Source organism: Marmota monax, unplaced genomic scaffold, assembly GCF_021218885.2.
Source record: "Marmota monax isolate L192 unplaced genomic scaffold, Marmota_monax_Labrador192_F-V1.1 WCK01_AAM20220418_F8-fsc00018, whole genome shotgun sequence".
Taxonomy (NCBI): Eukaryota; Metazoa; Chordata; class Mammalia; order Rodentia; family Sciuridae; genus Marmota; species Marmota monax.
In genome coordinates this window covers 4,123,103-4,146,706 of record NW_026692201.1, presented here as the reverse complement: position 1 = coordinate 4,146,706, position 23,604 = coordinate 4,123,103, and the positions used below count along the sequence as shown (strand labels likewise).

Here is a 23,604-nt window from a genome sequence, read left to right as displayed (position 1 = left end):
GCAGCATCAAATGTGCCTCTGACGTTAAATCCCAGATTCTCCACCTACCCACTTTTTAAGAAGGAAGTGGACCTCAAAATCTAATTAAAAAAATAGAAGCAGCCGGGCCTGGTGGTTCACGCCTGTCATCTCAGTAGCTTGGGAGGTGGAGGCAGGAGGATCACAAGTTCAAAGTCAGCCTCAGAAAAATCGAAGAATGAAGCAAGTCAGTGAGACCCTGTCTCTAAGTAAAGTACAAAGTAGGGCTGAGGATGTGGCTCAGCTGGTCAAGTGTCCCTGAATTCAATCCCTGGTACCCCGCCACCAACCACCCCTCCAAAAAGAAAGCATTTTTAACTATACTTTAAAAATAGGTTGCCTGGATCATAAGGTTTTTCGATGACAATGTAGACAGGTGATAGTGGGAACCCAGAACAGAGAACTTGCTTTGTCTTCTCTTCTGTACAATGTTGATGACAGGTAGTTTCTTATGAAGGATGTTGGGAGGATCAAATGACATAATTCTTGCAAAGTGCTTGGCAAACAGCAAAAGCTCAGTAAATATTAGCTCTTATTACTATCATTATGGAGTGCACAGGAGATTCTTTAACATTCTAGAAATAGGATGATCTTCCAAGATGTGAGTTCTGTCTTTTTAAGCTAAATTAACTGAAGGAAATATCAAAGGAAGGATCCAATGAAGAATCCTCTAGGTAAATATCTGTCAGGTTACTTGGAGCCTGATAGAATGCAAGTAGCATGTGGGCCCAGGCTGGGCACTGAGGATGGGCATTGTGTAAATCCTAGCTTGCAGGCTTTGGGAGAGCCCACTCTCTGGCTTCTCAGAAATCAGTCTGCCTTTGAAGCAACTAGCAGATGCCCTGTTTGCTCCAGGCCTTTTCACTTTGGTCTCCTGGTGCCCTTTCCCTACGCAGTCCACGGCCAAGAGGCACCACAGGCTCACTCCCGTGAGCCTCTGCGACATGCTGACAGCCGGTAGCTGCCAGAGAGAGGTCGGCTATGGGGAGAGACAGGGCGATGGCAGTGGCAGCCACTTGGCTGGGGCCAGAGGCCCAGAAAGCCAAAAAGAAGCACACTACCCTGCTCCAGCCCCACGTGAGCTTTGGAGCTGAGATGCCCCAGGAAGCCCGAGTTTTCCTATTCTGAGAGAAAAGGTCAAAGAGCTGCAGGCCGCAGCCGAGAAAAAATGGCCTCACTAAACTGCCCTTCCCTTACATTCTTCTCCCTCTCTCTCCTTTAATAAGAAGGGTGTTCCTTTCCTCAAAGGGAGAGAGAGGGAGGGAGAGAGAGACTGTAAACTGTCCAAAAGGACCGTGAGAAAACAGGAAGCTTTGAAAAGTACAAGAGAAAGCAAGATGAAATCTATTTGCAGGCGGCCCCTGGGGACGCGAGAGGCATTGTTAAGCAGGCAGTTCATACAGCTATATCCTTCCTTCTGCTGAGGAGGGCTTTGCTGCCAAAAGGCTGCTATCTGGTCACTGCCTTAACCCCCTCAGTGCCAGCCTGAAAACCCTGACCCCAACCATGGGGCCTGCAAAGTCCCTCACCTGCTTTCTTCTTTTTAGAACATCAAAGAGCTCCAGAGGATAATGGAGGCAGCTTGGCAGTGGAGGTGGAGACCCTTTTCAGGGAGACTTCACCCCTCTTCTAATGGCTCTGCCCTCCAGCCTTCAGCCCTGTGCTGCAGAAAAGGCTGCAGATGACCTGGTGATTCATAACTTAGGCAGCTCCCGGCTTCACCCATCTCAAAAGAGAATTTGTCCCGGAAATTCTGGATGGCTGCTTTTCCTGGACAGGTTTTCCAAAGACGGCAGCTGGTTCTTTGCTGTTATGGAGTGCGGCCCTACAAGGATAGTATCCAAATCAACCCCTGCGTGCTTACGCAGAATCTGGGAAGCATATTTCTGAAACATGGCTCAAGTGAGTCTGCAGGCGCAAGCCTCTGGACAGACTCCAGCTGGCTTCAAAAAACAAGGAGTCCAGAAGTTGAGCCAATAGCAAAAGAGCCCTGAAGGGCAGTAATTTTTTTTTTTTAATATAAGGAAACAAAATTAAAAAGAAAGAAACAGAATGGAAACCTTTCTTCTCCTCTAATTTTCCATCCTATTGTTAATGCCTAAGACCACAGTTAGTAAATGTTTTTGCTCGCTGGGAACAGCTGTTTCCACTGAGCACAGGGCCATAGAGAACCACTTCATGTTGCAACAGGAGAAAGGATTTATGTTAGGAGGAAATTTTAATGGTAAGAATCGCAAGATATTGGAATCTGTTACCAAGAGAACCTCCCTCGTTGCAAGGTTTTGGGTAAAGAAGACATAGCTAACTATTAGAATATGGCTGCAGCAAGATCTGTCTTTCTTTTCCAAACATGTCAAACACAGGAAGAGAATAACTCTTCCCTGTCACTGCTCCAAGATCTTGTTTGGTTATCTGGGCCTGTTCTCCAATATTACCATGAGCCAGCCAGCCATTGGCCCGACGATTATGAATTGCATAGCCATGATCCTCCATCCCACTCCCAACTCCCAAACCCCTGACAAGGTTCACCCAGGGCCAGATTTCTAAGAAACTGGCACAACATAGATGGAAAGCAAGGTCCACAGGACACATCTCAAGAGGGCCTATCACACAGTTTCTATAAAACACTAAGAGCCTTTTTGCATAATTTGTAAATTCAGGCATGCTCTGGGAGTCTTTTGGAATGAAAAAGAGTGGTGGTACAAAAAGGATACCAAGAAGGGTGACAATTTGCAGAGATATGGTAACGGGGAAAGGAAGAACCTGGAAGTACATTCTAGCACTTTCCAGGAGACAGAGAGCCCTGGGTAGAGGTGACTGCTACCCATTATTGTTTCAAGATATTTAAGAAAGTAGAAGGGCCACCTAAGTTTGGCAAAAATGCCCTTTAATACCTTTTTGTCTAATAATAGATAATGCTTTCTAGGCAATCTAGTGTCTCACAATGTGGCCACATGAGAGAATGTACCCATTAGAAAAAAATGATCTTTGTAGATGACCAGCCCAAATCCTATGCCAGGGCCATCTTCTATTGTGAAATATAAACTGTGCATTATCTCAAAGCTGGCATTCCACTCTGTAAACATTCTCTTATGGGATCTGACAGTGTGGACCAGATATCCAGAGCCTAATCCAACCTCAGGGAGGAGGAGATTTGGAGTTTCTGAACTATGAAGCTGACCATCACATACCTTTTGAACCACTGGGGTGGAGGAGGACACTGTTATCCATGAGGGGCTAAAACTTTCAGATAGGATGGCTCACTCAGGCTGTATTTCTCTGTCCAGAGTTCTGGGCATTGGTACCTGAGAGAACTTCTAGAACTTCCAATACTTCTAGCCTCTAGAAATCCTCAAGGTCAAGGACATTTGAGAGTGGAGAAGCAGAACTGCCTCTGTGCCCACAAATTCAACACAGTATATATTGGCTCTGCCACTGATATATCCCCGATTTGAGGGGCATTCTCTGCCTGGTGGTGCCACAACTGCTGGATCAGAATGAATGAGATGGTTGGTCTGAACAGGTATGGATATTTAGGGGATAAATTGGGCAATGGCTCCCTTCACATTTTAACAACTTTATTCCACCAGAGGTTGATAAGATGAAAAAAAATACAATTCATGCTTTAAGCCCCCCAAATAAATCAACAAAGGGAACAAAGAATGGCAAAGAGACTCTGCTTGCACCTCCATATTAGGAGACAGTAAACCTCTAGAGGAGGGAACAGCTTTGATAAAAGTGAAGCACTATAGGGGCTCAATGGATTGGGAAGGAAATCAAAGATGTGCCTAAGGAGAGACAGAAGAGGTACTCTGTGGAGTCCATTGGTTCATGCAGCCAAGGATGGCTTCACAGGTGTTCAGCATGGGTTTCCTACTCAGAAGGGTACTGAGTCTGATTTGATGCTCTGTTTTCACTGTCTTGAAATTCTGAATAATGTTTGAACAAGAGGCCTTGCCTTTCCATTTTGTATTGGTCCCTGAAACTTATGAAGTCCATCCTGCATGCTGCTTCCTCCCCCTTAACTTGGCTGACTCAAGGTGGATATAAATTGACTTTCAAACCACTGGGAACTTGGAGAAAAGGAGGGGAAACAGAAGTGGGTGGCAGGAAAAGGGTTGGGGGGAGAAGTCTCCCTCTCCCGCCTCCGGACAATGCCCACATGGTCTAGGGAAGCTCTGGTTCCTGACCCCTCACCCCGTCTAGGAGTTGCCAACACAGGAAAGAAGTGAACTTCACAGGGGGTTCCTTTAAGTGGGAGCCATGCTGCAGAGGATGAAAGCAGCAATGTCCCCTAGAAGCAGGGAACCCCACTTCAGAAATATAGATCAATGGAGAATGTCACCCACACCCCATCAGACATGCAGTTACAGAAAGAAGCTCTACAGATGATCTGCATCTGGTATTTCCCTCTTCTCTCGTTCAGCCCTCCCTTCATGACCGGGATGACACTCACCCACACAGTGCTAACTACCCAATCTGAGCAAGATTCCTCATCTTAGAAGCAGAGAAGGAAACAGGGTTAAGGGGTGTGGAAGCCTCAGGAAGCCCGGGAACTTCTGAGCCACATTGGTCAGGGCTTTGGACCTTACGACTCTCCAGCTATGCATTTTCTCATATGATGAAATAAAAATCCAACCAAGTTAATCTGACACAAGAGCTTTTAACAAAGATGCTCCATTCCTGTGCTTTGTGGCACTTAGGAATAAATGAAAAACACTTTAATGACCGTGCTCACAGCATCTCTGAGGTCCTTTGAAGGATTAGCTTCAGAATCCCTTTCTTTTATTCTATTTTTTAGAAAATTTTAATTGACCCATAATAACTGTGTACCTTTATGGAACATTATGTGATATTTGGATTAGTATTTACAATGTGTGATGATCAAATCAGGGTAATTAGCATGTCCACCACCTTAAACATTTTTCACATCTTCATGTTGGGAATATTCCAAATTCTTTCTTCTGTCATATCCAATAAATTGTTAACTTGAGTCACCTCACTATGTTATGAAACACCAGAACTTATTCCTAACTGTATTTTCGGATCCCCTCATCAGCCTCTCTCTATCCTGCCTCCCTCCCTTCTTAGCCCCTGGTAACCCTCCTGCTACTCTCTACTTCTATGAGGTCAACTTAGCTTCCACGCAGGAGTGAGGACATGTGGCATTTGTCTTTCGGTGCCTGACTTATTTTACTTGACATAATGTGCTCCAGGCTCATCCATGTTTCTCTAAATGCCAGGATTCCATTTTTTATAGCTGAATAGCATTCCATTGTGTATATAAAGTACATTTTCTTCATCCATTCATCCTTTGATAGGCACCTAGGTTGATTCCATACTTTAGCTGTTGTGAATAAGTGCTGCAGCTACCGTAAGATCCCACAATCCCACCACTGAGTCTACCTCCAAAGTAAAGGAAATCAACCTGCGGAATCTCTTTCATCCTCTCTGGGAAGCCTGCCTTCAAATTATATAGTTCAGATTAAATGTCAGAAAAGGAGCAGGCAGAGGCAAGGAAAGGGCTATGCTAGAAGCTTCTCTGACTCCTTTCTATATTCAATTTATTGACTGATAAGGGAAAGAGGACCACACCTGTTTCTCCACCCTGGAACAGGAACTCTCCACATCACCTCCATCCCTTACCAACCCATTCTCCAGAAAAGCTGTCCACCCTCAGACCTTCCCCCAGGGCACTGATGACACAGTGAGACAAACTAGACAGGCTCCTCAGGGACCAGCCAAAAGCTTATGTGCACAAAGGTGTAGTGCAAAGAGGGACAGTAGAGGATGGGACTGGGGGTTGGCCATAGACCTACTCTGAGTAGCCCCACTGATGAAACAGAGTAGACTGTTCCCAGGTTCTCTTTCCCTTTGGGTATTTGCCCAACCCTCCTACCCTTCTTTTCTGCCCACCTTGCATTTGAAGGGCTTCACATCAGAATGGACAATCATATGTGCCTTGAGAGTCTGTTTCTGCACGAAGCTCTTGTAGCAGAGGTGACACTGGTAGGCACGGATGTTGGTGTGGATCAGCACGTGTCTCTTCATGTTGGCCAACAGGGTGAACTCACGCCCGCAAATGCCACATTTGTGCTCCTTTACACCCTGTGAGGAGGCAAGATTCAACAAATAATTGGTTAACAGGTAACAGGCTTCTGTGAGGTTTTGTTCTCTCTGCTACATAAATCCACAAACAGCTTGGTGAGGTTCCCAATAGATTACATAATCTAGGTGTTTTTGTTTTTGTTTTTCCTTCTGAACACCATAAACTATCCAGATCGGTAGAGGAAAAGAAAACTATCACTTTTGTTGTTCCTGTAACTTCTGGTATTTAATACTATAGTAACAATTCAAAAGCATTAGTAGGATTTTGATAAAAGCACTGTGGAATGTGTCTGTAATCTGGCTTTCCTGGTAATGAAGAAATAAAATCTTTTAAACTGGTATCATTTGCCATATGAAAAACAACGTCCTCTTGACATTAATGGACAGAAAAATTCCAGGAGAGCAACTCAGCCTCACTTCAATCAATTATGACTTGATTGTTGGTCCCCTGGTTCCCATGGGCCATTCTGAGTTGTATGACATGGTCCTGGATGCTCTCCTTCTGCTGGAGAAATTTGGCAGCTTTCTAATTAGAAAACAGGACAGAAGGTTTCCAGTTTGCTTGCTATCTGCAGAGCAGCGTTTGAATACTTGAGCATCTATGCCCTCAATCCAGAGCACTTCCAGGGACTCACACCTCGAGCAGCCCATTGGCTAAACCTATTGCTTCCCTGCAAAGGTCTTCAAAGATGTCTTGATCCAGAATGAACTTTTGTTTTCTAGGGTGGTCTTGAACTCAGACTCAAGTGATCCTCTACCTCCTAAGTACCTGGGACCACAGCATGCACCACTGTACCTGGCCTGAATGACTTTTTGAAAAGGAATACTTAGAGGACCAGGGATCTAAAATGAAAAATCTTACAGGATGAGAACAGGCTACTAAATGAACAAATCTTATAAATCCATATTTCCTGGAATCTATAGTACAGTATCCTTTCTTAGGTCAAAAGAAGAGTTTCCAAACTCAGCTCAGACTCTGACTATATTTTCACTTATCTAACTTGGAGCATGGTAAGAAAGTACCACTCCTCGGTTTTGGTGAGCCCGTGGTACTGAAGGGTAGGGTTCAGATCTCTGCCCACCCATTTACTGGCTGCAAAACTTTAGATAAATAAGTCCCATGGCTTTTCCTGGTGGAGGCTTCTCTTCTCAAGATGAACCAAAAGGTCTTGAAAATCCTAGGGTTCTTTATAGCTCAGTTTCTAGTCTAAATGATTGCAGATACATATGGATTTATGCTAATAAAGAGATGTAGGGATTGTTCTCCTTTAAAATTAAATTTTAATGCCCTCTAAAACGGTGAAAATACATTGCATATTAGTTGAGTTTAAAATTATGAAATCAATAGAAATAGTTTCTTGATGGTTTTCAAAATTTACTACAGTATCTTTCTTCTTTCCAGATGTTCTCTGGGCTGGGAGTGGCTCAGTGTGTTCAATGCATGCCTACCATGCCCAAGGCCCTGGTTTAATCCCCAACATCAAAAAATAAAAATAAATAAATAAAATATTTAAAAGATTTTCTTTGGGCTGGGCACTGTGGTGCACACCTGTAATACCAATGGTTTGGGGGGCTGAGGCAGAAGGGTCATGAATTCAAAGCCAGCCTCAGCAACTTAGAGTAGCCCTCAGCAGCTCAGCAAGAGCTCTGTCTCTAAATAAAAATATAAACATGGACTGGGGATGTGGCTCAGTGATTAAGTACCCCTGGGTTCAATCCCCATACCAAAAAAAAAAAAAAAAAAATTAAAAGAGAGAGATTTTCTTTGGGTGTGGCTATGATCTAGGACCAAGGAGAAGCCACTATTTTTCACTGGTTTTGGAATTTTTTTCTAGAGAATTCAGTGTCCAAAGTAAGACTCACATGTGGGCCCACAGAAGGCAAGGGAAAAGGAATTTGGACACAACTATGGGGCAACAAAAGAAGCTGTTGTTTCTCTGACAGGACTGGGTGGGGGGAGGTTAGGGATGAGGGGAAAGAAGGGGTGGAAAAGAGGAAGTTGTGAGAGTAAAGTGTTCAAGACTCAGACATTGGTGTCAGGGATTCCCGAGTGGCCTCTCCATGCCTTGGTGTCTTCATCCGCAAACTGAGAGTAGCTCTCATAGTTGTTGGGAAGTAAATAAAGATTAAATGAGAAGTAAAGCACTGGCCATAGAGAAAAAGTATTCAGTACTACCTTTCACTTTTTGCTTAAAATTAAAGCAAAAAATAAATTAAAATTTAATTTTTAATTTTTAATTAAAATGCAGCTTGTTTCCTGATTCAAATGAAATTTATTTTAGACACCAAGATGTTTCTCCCATTTTGACTTAATTTTCTACTATCTTACAGAATCCATATGTTCTAAAATGTACCTTTGATGCCTTTTCCATACGTGCAGGAGTCCCAAAATAAACAAATGGTCCTCTTTGTGGTTGAATCTTGGTCTAGGTCCTTTGTGATGGTTCCTGCACTTGGCAGGCAACTCCCCTCTGATGGTATCTATGGGAGCCCTTTGTAGGGCAGGAGCTGTTTGTGCAGAGCCCACAAGGCAGACCCACATTTCATCTCTGCTTCAGAGCCAGAAAATGCCCCAGGTTTTGTCCTAATCTAACAAATGAAATCCATTATAGCAGAGCAGAAGCATTATCTTGGCTGGGCAAAGTCCTTCACTGACCTTTCAGAATTAAAGAATGTTTTAACAAAACTTTGGCTTGCTAGAAGTCTTTCCTGCCAAGAAAACCACTGAGGTCAAGGGTAATGGATGAGGTCAGCAGGGCAAAACTCCCTTCTCAGCAGTTCAAAGCACTCAAGTCAGCTCAACCAGGCTAAGATTTCAGGAATGCCACTAGGGCCTTGTTTTAGTTCAGTCTGCATGACTCCAGGGCTTTAGTTGCAACCCAGACTGAAGATAGACCCTTGGGCTGTATATCTCCTTGAAGACCTGAGTCCAGGGAAGATAAAAACAAACCAAACAGAAAAGGATGTTTTCTCCTGCCTCCTACAATGCAAACCACAGGCCACCCAATCCACGCAGCTACCTGTCTCACACCCAGGAAGCACAGGCCTTGCAGGACCAGGCCAAGCCCTGCTCTCCTCAGAGCCCCTGCAGAGATCCAGCACACAGATCAAAATGTAGCCCTGCTTCAGCAGCAAAAGACAAGAATTCTCTAGAAGACTCTCACTGGTATATCCTATTGATCAGGGTCTGATGACACACTTGTGCTAGTGCCCTAGATGAAGTTACAGGAAAAAAAAAATTAGGGATTCTTGGGAAGTAGGAAGCAACAGCAAGACAACCAGCTGTTTCTTCATCCTTCCTCACTCTCCTCTCCAAATATCTGCCTTATTTATTTCTGGGCCCACCTTAGACTCTAAAAGGCTAGCCGAGGAAAGGACTTGATTGATAGTCTATGGTCTTGTCATTCTCTCCTGCTTAAAGGTGAGGAAGGGCATCAGGGCTCAGGATAGGCAAGCCTCTTGCCCAGTGTTACACAGCTCCTCAGCATCTATGGTGATCCCTCAAGATCCAGCAACCCTGTCCCTGGGAGGGGAGCCCCTCAATACCTTATGCGTGAGCGAGTGCTGCTTGAGATGGTGGGGCTGCACAAACTCCATGCCACACTCGGAGCAGATGTAGGGCCGGATGTCCTTGTGCTTCATCATGTGGTTCTGCAGCTGGCTCGGGTACTGGAAGGTCTTGTCGCACTCGGAGCAGTTGTACTGGATGGGGCCCCGGTGCGTGGTGAGGTGTCTCTTCAGCTGGGCCAGCGTAGGGAAGTCAAGGCCGCACTCCACACAGATGTTCTCGCGCCCACTGGCGTGCTTGGCCTCGTGGGCCTTGAGCTCGCTGGGGTAGGCGAAGCCCCGGCCGCAAACACGGCAGTTGTGCGGCTTCACCTCGCTGTGCTGCATCATGTGGCGCTTGAGGTGGCTGGTCTGGGTGAAGGCCTTGTGGCACACCTGGCATTTGTGGGGCCGCGTGCCCTGGTGGGTCAGCATGTGGGTGTGCAGATGGCTGAGCTGCTTGAAGAGCTTCCCGCAGCGGGTGCACGCGTGCGGCTTGATCCCGCTGTGGCCCAGGATGTGGGTCACCAGGTTGTACTTGGAGGTGTAGGACTTCTCACAGGTCGGGCACTGCCAGCGCTTCTGCGCCCCACCCACGTCCACATAGTAGCTGTCATCGATCTGGACGTTCACGTCCACCCTCTCCACCTTCTGCTTGGTCTCCTCGCTCTCCTGTGGCTCCACCTTCCTGGGCAACAGGGGTTCCGGTTCCGGGGGCTGCTTGGGCAGGAAGGTGTGCCGGCTGAAGTGGAAGGGTGGGGACGGGGGCACGAAAAAGGGGAACATTAGGCCAGGGTGGACTTTGGGGTAGTAGGGGTAGGGCGAAGGCAGGAAGGGAGGGGGCGTTGGCTGGGGCCACACTGCGCTGGGCTTAATGGGCTCCTGCTTGACAGATTTGCCCCCCAAGTGTTCCAGGGTGCGGTAGAACTGGAAGCCTACGTTGCACAGGTCAATCATCTGGGAGTCATACTTGGGACGTGGGGGCTGCGGGTAGAGCAGAGGGAGGCTCGGAGGGCCATGGTTTTTGTTCTCCTGCGAGTGGAGTGCGAGGGTGGCCTCTTCCGCCGGGTGGTTGTACGGCATCTTTGTGGGCATGCTCTTCCGTTTCCGGGACCCCCCTCCTTCAAAGACCCCAGCAAATCCGTCTAGGTCTCCTGGAGGAGGTTCATACCGAAACTGGGAAAAAGGCCCCCGAAGAGCTTCTGGGAATGGATGTCTTTGGGGTGCTTTACCCCGGGAAGCCACTGGTTGCAGACAGTGGGGAAAGGAGGGGGTGCTCTTCACACCCAAGTTGAAATGTACATCCTCATCTTTGATCATCTTCATTTCCTTCTGCATCCTTGGCAGTTTTCCTTTAAAGAGAAAGAAACTTATTGTGTGGGATTTTTTTTTTTCTTTTTTTGGTTTTGCTTTGTTATGAATCTTCTTTTCCCTTAAAGATCTTGGCTACTCATCAGTACTAAGTTATGAAGAGCAAGCTTAAACACTGACCCTCATTTGTCCTAGGGCTGTTCAAAGTACCACAGTTCTTTCTCCTTTCAAACACTGGCCTTCTGGAGGGAGACCCTAGAGCTGGGTCATACTGGACTCAAATGATGTTCCAACTACCAAACTAAGAAGGCAGGGAGTGGACTTCTCTGTTCTCTGTTTTCACTTAAGATGAGGGTCCCAAGGCCCAGAGAGATGAAATGACCTGCTCAAGTCACACAGTTACTCAGTGGAGGAGTCAGACTGGGACAGGTTCTGCAACAGCTTTTCAGTCTGAGATGTAATTGCATCTACTACTACTGATGATTTAAATGTGTTTATCTAAGGATGGTTTCTTCCTTAAGGGAATGCCTTTTCAGTACTACTCCTTTACTTGGACCTTTGCTTCTAGGGGGTGGGGATATTCAAGGGCACACTGGAGAAGGGACTATAATGCTGAACTCAGATCTAATATTTTGGAGTCTCCACTCTGAGCAAGGTGTGCTGCTGAGGAATATGGAGCAGATGAGATGGACGTGCTTAAGAAAAGCATTTGGGGCAACCCGGGGTATAAAGTCATTTTGACAACATATGTGTTCTAATCTTCTACTGGAAGCAACTCTCCAAGGGAAAATTCCAAGGTTATGAGTCTAAACCTGTATTTGGGGTTCTCCCTTCATGCAGATGTCAAAGTAAAGGGCAGCCTTTGGTGACTCTTATGGTCCCTGACATTTCTCCTTCTGGGCCAGTTATTGCATCCAGGTGATCATGCCAGGCACATTTGAAAGAGTGTCAGGCCAAAGTTTGGACCGGGGGCCATGTTTCCTTTCATAGATCTCTCTGCCATTTTCCTGTCTTCTTCACAAGGACACTAATGGAATGAACTAGTGACTGACTCCACCTTCCCAGGGACGGTCTTTTCTCCCCAGGATCCCTTAGTTTGATGGGTCTCCTTGGCTCATCAGAGATGTCCATGTCATCCTGGCCAGGAGTAAGGCCTGATCTAGAGACTGTCCTGGAGTGATGCAGGGATCTGGTCCCTTGGAATGGCTGAAAACCAGGCAGTGCAGGTTGGGATCCTACAGGGAGAGGGCCAATGGCTTCCTGTGATTTTTGATTTTTTGATTACCAAATCCATGCACAAATAGTCCAACTGAGGGAAAAATACAAGTTCTTTTTATGTGAATATTTGGGCATTATTAACAACTGTTCTGAATTGGTCAGAATCCTAAAAAATAATGTCAATTAATATTTATTTTGTGATTATGTGAGTGATAAGATGACCCTGGGCTGTTGTTCTTTCCTTAGGTTGGGGCTCAGTAATTAAGGGCATGAGCTTATGTGTCCAGCAAATGGGAAATTTGCTTCCTCCTAAACTTCTTACCACAAAGCAAGGTCTTTTACCACTATAGCCTCAGGCAACTGCAGGAAGTGATGAGGGCAGTAAGGAAAGAAAATGCCTAGCTTCACGAGAACCAGAGAGACATGGTGGGTGTTCAGTTGAGAGTTGGGGTACTAATACTGTCAGAAGGGACAGGCAGGTGGGCGGGGACATCAGAGGGTCCTTCATGGTATCCCATGTTTATTAGATGGTCCCTTGGCTTGCAGTGCAACAGGTGCTGATCCCTGAGTTAACACCAAGTTATAGAGGGTGGGGACCTGGTCCAAGAGCTTGTGTCATCTATAAAAATCATTGGCTTTCATACAGGGCTGAACATGCCTGTTGAATATGAGGGAAAATGGCAGATCTTTTCTATGAAATTTCGTTTTAGCTGCAGTTGATTTTCTAACCCCTTTGGAGATAGGTTCCTTTTATGAAAAGTCTGTTCCAAATGTAAAGACTCTTCCTGGTGGTAAGTGGCTCTCATTGCCACAGCCCAGCCATCCAAAAGCAAGCTTCTTCTCTGTTTTATTCTGATCTGATGAAAAGAAACAATAATTTCTAGTCTGTATTAGAGAGTTTGATTTGAGGATTAATGAAAAGGGTTCATGTTAGAACATGGGACAGAACTTAACAAGTCTTTTGTGTATTTTATTCTTAAGAGGATACTAAAAATTCATGGCTAATGATGTGGAGTATCTTTATATCATGTGCTATATATTATACTGGAAAGCAACCTACTTGGAAAGTAATCTTATCACTGATTTTGAAACAGAAGGTATTTCAGCTTATATCCATTATTATTGCCTTGTTTAATATTTTTGTTTTCAGTTATGACATGATTAACTAATTGATTTCTTTTAACATATTAGTGACACTCCTAATGCAATGCTATCTCAAAAGCGTATTTATTTTTGGTGTTTACATTTTTATATTATCATCATTGACCTGTTAAGGCAAAGAAACATTGTTGAGCAGAGATATGGTATGTGGGTGTGTGTGGGTGTGTGTATGTGTATGTGTGTAACATAAATGGCGCAGTTACATCCCCAAGTACAGAGACTACATGTGTGCATTCTCATTTCTTACTTATTTAAATGTTATAAAATTAATTTTCCATTTCCATTTTCTGTCTTGTGTATATGATGATTCTCTTATGCCTGAAGTAGTAGTCTGAGTGCCCTAGAATGAAGTTGTTATCTCCAGCAGGCTTGAAAAAGCATGGAATCCACTGATTGACATTTGCACAGATCTTTAAAACAGCAGTCCCTCCCTGCAGATGATCTTAAGGAGCACTGCCAATCACAAGAGGAGGTCAAGGAGAACTAGTGCTGCTTCCCCCTTGGCCTTCTTGGAGAGAAATCAACTGTGGCTGCTGCTAGCTATTAATATCCCTGACTTTGAGCATCAGGTAATAAGGAGAAGCCCTAGAGGGTAGAGCAACAACAACAAAACCCAGAAAAGAAACCTATACTGAGGATGGTGACTGTTGAAAAGAAAAGTAAGGAAAGTTTATCTTTCTCTGGAGATAACTTACCTTCAAATCAAGGTAAGTTAAAATTCTGGGTGTCCTCAGATAAGATATTAATAGACTCCTAGAAACCTTGGTGTGTTCCCTTTGATTTCTAAAAATAGATCTTTAGCATTCATGACAGCCACAGGATTCCTGTGCAGGAAGCAAGAGAGGCTTGGGGACAAGGATATGATTAGGAGACCCACAGCCTGGAGGGCAGAGCCTGCAGGTGGGAGAGGAGTAGCTTTAAGCCCTTGGTTGCCTATAGCTGATTCCAGAGCTCTGGAGAAAACCAGCAGATTATATGATAGTTTCCCACCAGGCTGTGTTGAAACAATGTACAAAGAGAAAGAAGAACTGAAATTTTAGAAGTAGACAGCTGTGGGATAGTGGAAAGAGCATGGGTTTGGAGCCAGAGGGCCTGGGGTTGAATATTGGCTTCGGTTAGCAGCTTTGAGAAATTGAGCAAATTAATTTTGAGGTCTGGTGTTCTCATCTGTGAAATGGGAGTTTGGATTTCACCAAAGGTTGTTGGGAATTTAAAATCGAGTAGTATGAAAAAGTGTATTGAATACTAGACTTTGTGGTGCCTTTGAGGGGTAAGAAAGAGAAGAGAATTGGGTCAGTAATCAGCGGGTGGACACCGACTGACGTCATCTGTGTTTTCCAATTCGAAGCTGTTGGTCATCATGGACAGCATCCGAGCCTCTGCTTTGCAAGTTCAAAACCAAGACTTTACCCATTTACCCTAAGTTGGTATTTCATAGCAGTAGAGGTAAACACACTCAAAGAGGCCAATGAATATATTAATTCTGGAGGCAATTAGCCCCATTCCTTCTCCAAGCCTCCTTCCCTATGATGAAGACATCTTCTTGCCAACATTAATATCAGACTAGGGAATGGGGAGTTGAAGCTAGAGGGATCAGATGCTCCTGTGAGCTATTTCAGCCAGTATGTGAGAAATTGAAGAATTGCCCCAATCTAGGGATGGGAGGCCTTCTTTGTGAAACCCAGAGTCTCAGACACTGGGGCAGTGCTGGATTAACCATGGCAAAGCAATCCTTAGTGGTCTGTGAGGATAGGTGCTGGGTCTGTTTTGTTCACTGTTGTATCTCCAGTCCCCCAGAGTGTGCCTGACTCAAAGTAAGTGCTCAGAAAACAGCTTTGGAATGAGAGAAGAAATGAATAGTTCCTGTTTTGAAAGTCCCCATATGTAATCTTAAAATGTACAATTTTCTCTTACATAATTTAGATTGCAGATGACTTTTGGTATGACCCCAATCAGATCATCAGTACCCTCATAAATTCTGGGGTAGTTATTGGGAAGTACCTGATTCAGAGACCCTGTGTGAACTGTTACACCTTGGTTTCTAAAGATGCCATTCTCCAACTCCCTTTCAGATGCAGGGTAAGCCCTAAATCCTGGCTACACTAATGCCAGGGAGTCTTTCTCTGAATGCCACAAAGTTCTCTAACTCAGAAAAGATTCCTGAAGAGACCAAAAAGCAGTAGAAAATAGAAAGACTCCTGAATCAAGAGTGGGAATGGTGATCACCATACATTCTTCCACAAGAAGGAACCCAGTCTACCCTTTGTGCCAATGAAGGCAAGAAAAGAAGAATCACACATTTTTCATTGCTGTGGTCAGAAAATGTTCTAAAGTCCCTGGCCTCCTATGTTGAACTTGCAACCATTAAACCCAATAACCATAAATCAGAAAGCAAATAGTTCAAGGGAGAAAATATTGGGTTGATCTGTGTTACAGCTATTTGGAACTCAGAACGTCTTCCTTAACAGATATTACTTATGGGAGTTAGTTATGAGGAAATAAGAAAAGAATGAATTTTTTTAAATCCAAAAAAAATTTTTTGTTTCAACCAAAAAGACTGATCAGAAATACAAAACCTAACTTAGATGAAACCACGTTTAGTTTTGAGGGAAACTGCCTCTAATAATGCCCTTTAATTAGGAATTCACCTACTGCACCAAAATATAAATATTCCCCAGATAAAATTACTGGTATTTCATGGTTCTCATTTGAACTGAAGGTCATTCCAGTAAATGCTATTAGAAGAGCCACAGTGAGTCAGCATGCCAGGGGCAGATTTATCTCTGCTCCATGACATTGATTTCTGTTCATCCTGAAATTCACCAAAGAATATTCACCCTCACATGAAAGAAAGAAACTGTGCTCTTCATTCCTTGAAGTTTTCCAATGTTTTATAGGAAAATGTTGCATTTTAGGAGGCTCTGCTTCTCTTTTAACTTGAGCTTGGTGGTTCATTATGTGGTTTACCCTGGAGCTCTGTCCTCAGCAGAGAGGGAGATGAGGATAAGGAAAAACTGAGGATATGAAGACGCGCTAAGAAGAACAAAATGAGAAGCCTGAGAAGACAGCAAGGAGCAGGAGGGGAGGGTACTGACTGAATTATCTTCTCCCTGTTCGTAAAAGCAACCTTGTTATAAGGCTTCTTTGGAGTAGGATTTTAATAGCTAACTCGGTTCCTTCTGAATCCGTGTTATAGCTGGAGACTTTGAGACAAAAGTAAATGTTCTAATGGCTTAAAATAATCGTCCTAATATATATGTGGTTGTACTTGTTTTGCATCTTTAGGTATTTGGCAAGTAATGTTTGAGTCTTAAATTCTGGATATTGGCAGGAATAGAAGGGTCTTTTATATGTATCTGGCAGATTGAGTGATACGGTCTTAAAGAAATGGATGTCCTGCCTTGTCACTCCTTGGGTCAGTGGGAGGGTCAAGAAGAGATGCTTGGTAGATAGCAGACTGCAGAGCTATTCTGGATGACCTGGCTCCCATTTATTTTACAAACCTCAATTCTTCCTATCCTGTTATAAAAAGTAACCTGTCAGCCCATGGTATGGGCTGAGTCCTATGGGTGACAAGAATATATTATTTGGTGATGAGACTTGTTCACCAAATAGCCAATTGAATTCACATAATTAATTTTTCCAAAAATTCCAAAATACAACTAAGTCATACATAATGTTGAGTTTCATATTGTTTAAAATGTCCTGAGTGAGCATGGGTACACATCACTTTTTTACATTTGTTTTAAAAAGAAGCTCTTGATAAAAAACCAACAGTTGGTTCTGCTCCTTACTTGCATACATTAAAGTGCATGTGGCTTCCATTTAGGAAAGATAGGTCATTCTTCTAAGTGCTCACTACTAAGGTGACTTTCTGAAAAGCTGGAATGAGTACAATGACTTGAGCCCCAGAGCAGCTGCTGGCCTGTTGGGGTTATCTCTGTCCTCGTGGCCCATTGAAAGGAAGGAAATGCATTGGAGATATGACTTAGCAGTTCTCTTCCCAGCCCTCAGAGCTAATGTGTCTCCTGATAGCATTCTAACTGGAGTGCTAGAATTTGTTTCTAACTTTCTCTGGGGGAAGTTGTCCTTAGACTATGCCTTGATTTTTTAAAATTTTGTTTTATGTTCGTAGATCAGATAAACTGGATATACTCATTCTTAGCTAAGTAAATACAAAAATGCTTATTCTTAGCTAAGCAAATATACAAATTCATCTTGTCCATCCTCTGAAATGGCACCATATTGGAGATCAGGCTAAAAAAACTATGACCTTTCATAAGCAGATATGTTCATAACAATGTAACTGATGAGGTTGGTCATCTTTCAAAAAGAACCTATTTTATCTTTTTAAAAATTTGTTCTTTTTAGATAAACATGACAGTAGAATGTATTTTGACATATTATACATACATGGAGTATAACTTATTCTAATTAGGATCCCATTCTTATGGATGTACATAATGTGGAGTTTCACTGGTCATGTATTCGTATATGAACATAGGAAAGTTATGTCCAATTCATTCCACTATCTAAAAAGAACCTATTTTAAAATTGAAACTCAAGACAGTATTTTTTTATGGATAAGAAGATAATAGAAATGTTTTGTATATTTATGGTGGTGATGGTTATACAACTCTGTATTTGTCAAAGCTCACACAACTCAAATAAGGAATTATACTGAATGTAAATTTAAAATATAAAAGAAATATACCCCAAAATGCTACTCTGCACATAATTACTAAAAGAGTAACTAAGAAATTTGTGAAATGTTCAACAATAGCCAAGATGACAAGACTCCTGTAACCAGTTCATATCTGTGGAACACGTCCAATAATGTGTATATGGTATATAAAGAGGGGTATGGAGGGGTTATAGGAATTTGATGGTATGAATTCCTATTCATTTCAATGGGGAGAGTTTAAATACGACAGATATCAGCATTGTGTGTGTGTGTGTGTGTGTGTGTGTGTGTGTACTCTATTCAGCAAGAGTAGTGTGGGATGTTGTATTAACTCTTTGGGTCTTCTAATATTTGTCCCTGATTGCAAGCTCAGTAAACAATCTCCTATAATCACTCCACCATTCTTTGAATTGTAAAGTAGTCTGCCATTGGTAGACAAGATCATTTTGGTCATTAGAAAATATGTTCTTACCCCTTTGTAAAAAAAATAGATTGGTATGGATATTCAGGTTCATAGATGGCTCTTGGGTATCATTTCCCCTAAACCTGAATGATTGAGTTTCCTATAAAAATGGAACTCGTTTGTGAATCTTGAAACTCACAGGCCAGTGCTGAGTCCTTCCATCCACCAGGCTCTTCTCTCCTCGGGGGCTTACCTGAGCAGCCTGCCGCCTTATTTCTTTAAAACCTTGCCTTATGTAAAAATGTGGATGTGTAACCGATGGGATTCTGCAACTTGTAATTGGGGTAAAAATGGGAGTTCATAACCCACTTGAATCAAATGTATGAAAGATGATATGTCATGAGCTATGTAATGTTTTGAACAACCAATAAAAAATAAATAAAAAAAAAACTTGCCTTAGACATAGCAGCCAGACTGCTGCAAAATTCTGCAGGTGGAAAGAACCTCCCCTAGTGGGAGCTTTATGAAATCTTCAAGGTGAAACCTTCCTTTCCACCGCAGCTGGAAGCAAATCCCTCACTTCTCTGAAGTCTGTCGTGTTTCTTTGATGTTCCCCTCATTGGCAGGGTCCTATGCTGTTAGCCACTGCTCTGTGTGCCTGGGGAGACTACATTTCTAACCTAATCTGGTTAGAAAGTCAGAAACTTTGCTGGTGCTTTATATATGGTTGGGAATCAATAATTACTTTGGGAATTTACTTGACAAATACCATATTCTAGCTCCTTGATCTCAGGCAGAATGTTGGTGTTTCCTGAAGGAAGGACTAACTGGTAAATTTATTCTGTCCCAATCCACCCAAGTCAACCTCACACAAATTAACTGCCAAGGACATCTCTAATGAGGAAGGTGGCTTAGCCAAGGCGTGGCAGTGACTGGGGTAGTGCTATATCAGAGAGTACAACCCCTCTTTCATCTTGGCTCAGGATCCTTGACCAATGTGTGTTGTATTCTTTGAACTGAAAGGTGGAATGTCCTGTTTCACTGAAATAATATAAAGGAATGTGGGAGGCTTCTGGAAATTGCCAAGGTGACAGTGGTCAAATGCCACTGAGCCTCTGAGAGAGTGTCACCACAGAGTAGAACATTCCCAAGTTTCCTCCAACAGTATCCAGGAGGAGAGACCACCATGACTGTCCCACTTGAGCAACAGCTGCAGGTTCCCTGTGGCACTCCATGCAATGGCCATTAGCTTTAGGAGGTGCCCATCCTAACGGGTAGATGGATGTGTGGTCCTCCCCTTTCTTTATGTATGGTTTGAATTCCTGCTGTACTTCTGCCTTCAGATGAAGGATCATCTTCATTTGGATACCTTTTCTCCACCTCCCACTTACACTTTTTATTTCAAGGCCTCCTCATTTACCTGCTTCATATTGATTTTTCCTGTGAATTCTACTTACTAAACTCATTCTTAGAAAATATAGCTATACTTATAAAATATACGTCCTCCTCTCATGTTTATGTATCATAGCTCATCTCTTAAGAGCCTGGTTGTCTCCAGAGAGAAGGACCGACCATGCCACTTGGGGGAAAAAGGCTTGGGAGTCCAGTTAGCAACTTCACAAGCAATAGAAAGGTGCCCTTGGAGTTGTGTGGTTCCCTAGGTGGAAAGGAGACTTCTGCTTGTGGATTTTAACCAACTTATACTTTTATATTCTGGGACTGATGTAGCTATTGCAACACTTGCACTAAAAAATAAACATAAAAATGTATACTGGCTTTTGTTAGCAAACACTCAGGCGAAATTAGACCAGGGATAACCTTCCTTTGGAGCTCTGAAGAGTTCCCTCAAAACATTTTATTGGACAACTTGATTTTTCTACCTGAAGTTTTTGGGATTCCCCCAGGCAAATTTCACCCTGGTTTACACCTTGGGAACACAGCTTTCTGACCCAGGCTTATTTATATCCTCAGGGGAATAAGAATAAATCACAGCAGAGATTCAGTCTGTGAGGAACATTCCCTCAGCACGCCACTTTGGGTGCCTCTCATGCCTGCACTATGCAGGGTGCCAGGAAGACAGTGTCAAGTCAGCCAAACACAAGGCTCAAGAAACTCAGCATCTGGTGGGAGAAACTGACAACCAGATGTGGAGAAAAGTGTGGTGGGGGCCACAATAGAAGAATCTTGATCTGGTGGCTTGATTTACTAAATATGAGAGAATAAGTAGCAGAACTACATTTTTTTGACTGACACATGAAACTGTTTTCTTTCAAAATATTCCTCTTCTCTTTTTTATCATTAAAATGTCAGAACAATGTGAAGAGGATGAAGGAATGAATACCTGTGGATGTGAGGGAGGAGAGAAGAATTTCTCCCATTTGACACCGTGTTCTAGCCTCACTATCAGTGTTTTCTGGATGATAGAGGAAGAGTTTTGTGACTTGCAAATTGGGGGTGACCTTGGATTAACTGAATTGAGGAAGCCAGGTGTATAAAAAAATAAAACTACACTCAACCTTGAAAGTTCAGATAAAGATGAGTCGGTATAAAGATTCAGAGTAATTACAAAATCACACACTGCAAATACCACTAATCCATTTTCTCCATTAAGCATCCCTGAGTTTCTCCTTGACTCCTTCCCCAATGTTGAGAAGGAGCTCTGGGAGGTGTCAAGGTGAGATCCTTGGCTCTCTGGCAATGTCACCTCCTTTCCCAGTGCCCTAAAGTGGTTGAGTTGCTTAACAACTCTTTCTGGCTAAAAATCCAATCCCATTTGTGTCATGGTAGGACCATAAAATGTCAAAAAGCTGCAGCCCTCAGATGGACCTAGTCCCTTCTTCCTCTCAGCTCCCACAGTCTGTGTCCCTACCCTTGAGGTAACTTCCTCATGGGGTACTGTAATAAGCTGCCTCCCACATGCTGGGATCCCCTTCAGGCTGGGAGCTTTTCCTAAACCTTTCTGTAACTACACTGTCTTGTGCCATGACTGCTATTTAATAACATTTAGAAAAGATTTTTGGATTGCAACAATTTTCTAGTCTTAAGAAATTTTTATTCTTTTCTTTTACAATAACTACCAAATAACTGCCGCCCCCCCACCACAAAAAAAAAAAGTTCTGTGGAATTCCTTCCTTTTTATTCTTCCCTTTTTGTCCCCATTCTAACAGATATGCAGAATGCTTGCATTATTTAGGGTTAGTCATGAAAAGGAATGTAAGTGATTTTCAGAACGGATTCATTTTTCTTTCTTTCTTTTTATGGTGCTGAAGATGGAGGCGGGGCCTTGGGCGTGCTAGACAAGTGCTCCACCATGATTTCCACCCCCAGCCCTCATTTTGCTTTTTAAGCTTAGATGTATTCTAATGGTCTGTCATGTTTAGAAGATATCCCTGGAAAAATAAGTTCATGTTCCCAAGAAGAAGCATATTCCTATAAGAATCCCCTGACTTGGAAACCAACTCAGCCCTTTCCTACCCATCAGGTGCTTTTTACGTTAAATGTAATAACCTTCCAGGATTTGTTATTGCCCCAACATGTCTCTGATTCTTGATGTTTTCTTTAATAATAAACACTAATAAGTACCCTTCCATTGAAGTGGCACCCCCTTTCTCCACAGAAAAGCCCTCTTTACCATGGCTGATTTTAGGTCTGTCAGCAAAAGAGTCTCTGCAAAAGAGTCCATTGTAGATAAACTTCCTATTTTCATGTCGCCCTATTTACTTGGCCACTGGCCTAGAAGATACCAGCACTCCAGGTGCGGGACACACCCTTACTAGTTTTTCACAAATGTATCCAGTATAGTACTTTGAAGAAATATGCAAACAAGGCCTCTGGCCTTGAGCTGGGCTTCACAGAGATGTCTACATTTTTAAGATAAGTTACAATTGTCTTCTTGGTAACAACTGGCAGGGGGAGGGAAGAAAAGGGAGAAGAAGCTCTCCCCTTCTCAGGTGTTGTCTTTGAAGAGTTAACTTGCCCAAAACAGTGAAAGAAAAAGCTGCTTTTATGTGAACTTCTGCAGACTGTGAACTTCTGAGCCCCTCCCCTTACATGCTGGGTATAAAACTCTGAAACTACCTGAACTCGGGGTTCAGGGGATTGATTGATTACAGCAAAAGCTGTGCCCTCTGAGCCTGGCTGCAGCCAAACAAAACTATTTCCTGCTGTCTTTGGTGCCTTGCCTCATTTGTCCCTACAACACCATCTTCCCTAAGTGTTAACTTTATGCATAGAACTAAAAAGAAAAGGGCCAGGAAGTTAATCATCCACTTTGACCATTCTTTGTAAAGTTAAAATTGTTTTCATTGTTCCTTGGAAATAACTCCTAGTTTCTCTTTTTCTCTCCATTATCATATCCAGGACTCTAGTCCAAATGCTCACCATTTCCTCCTAGATTGCTTTCAATGACTTCCATTTATCCTTCTGGAAGCTTCTCCTTCCTTCTGAATCCCTTGTATACCAAAGCCAAATCCATTTTTAAAAAGTCATCACTTTCTCTGAGGTAACTCAGTTCAGGAACCTACACTATAGTGTGTAGAGATTGCTGCTTGCTGCTCCAGTGTCCACTTCTCCTTTTGCCTTAAGAAACAGAACTCTGATTTTGCTTGTGATGACAATGTACCTAAGAAAATCACTAATCTTCCTAGACACCCTTTCAATAAGGGGCTGCGTTGTGCCACAATTCTGGCCACTGAGACACAAACCAAAGACTGATAAGGATTTCAAAGGAAGTTTTTGCATTTATTCCTTATGCAAAGTTCACCCACCGTCTCCTTTCCTATCTTCTTTCTGCCTGGGATGTAGGTATAAGGCTGGAGAACAGCCATATTAGGACCATGAAGCAACAAGCTTAATGGCAATGCTTCCCACCAAGAAAGAGGGCAAGTTCCACTGTGGGACCCTTGTGCCCACTGGTGCTGGTCTTTCTGCTGTTTGAGAAGATGAACTCTTTAGTCAGTTAAGCAAATGTATTCAGAGTTCTACAGTTTGTAGTTAACCCCAAGGCCTTCCTAACACACAGAGCAAATCAAATGCAAACTCCTCTTCTGACTTTCCAAGTTCTTTATAATCAAGTCTAACTCTAGTCCCCTTCTCTCTAAAAATCCTCTCAACAGCTCTCAGACCAGCCTTTCACCATTCTCTACATTGAGCAAAC

The 23,604-nt window shown here is 43.2% G+C and overlaps 1 protein-coding gene and 1 long non-coding RNA gene across 6 annotated transcripts in view; one reads left to right on the top strand and one right to left on the bottom strand.

Moving 5' to 3' along the window:
* Znf366 (zinc finger protein 366) overlaps positions 1-23,604 on the bottom strand; it is a 67,874-nt gene that overhangs the window by 10,870 nt on the left and 33,400 nt on the right. For both annotated transcript variants that reach the window (XM_046427297.2, XM_046427304.2), the window contains 2 exons: positions 9,673-11,024; positions 5,935-6,126 (listed from right to left, as the gene is read on the bottom strand). In XM_046427297.2, coding sequence (XP_046283253.1) covers positions 5,935-6,126; positions 9,673-11,010 — 1,530 coding nt within the window. In that variant the 5' untranslated portion in view covers positions 11,011-11,024. The remainder of the gene's footprint in view (positions 1-5,934; positions 6,127-9,672; positions 11,025-23,604) is intronic.
* LOC124081145 (uncharacterized) overlaps positions 13,845-23,604 on the top strand; it is a 121,008-nt gene continuing 111,248 nt past the window's right edge. The window contains exon 1 of one of the 4 annotated variants that reach the window (XR_009225381.1): positions 13,845-14,069. This is a non-coding gene — a long non-coding RNA (uncharacterized LOC124081145). The remainder of the gene's footprint in view (positions 14,070-23,604) is intronic. The other 3 variants (XR_009225380.1, XR_006847965.2, XR_006847966.2) reach the window with 3 other exon arrangements.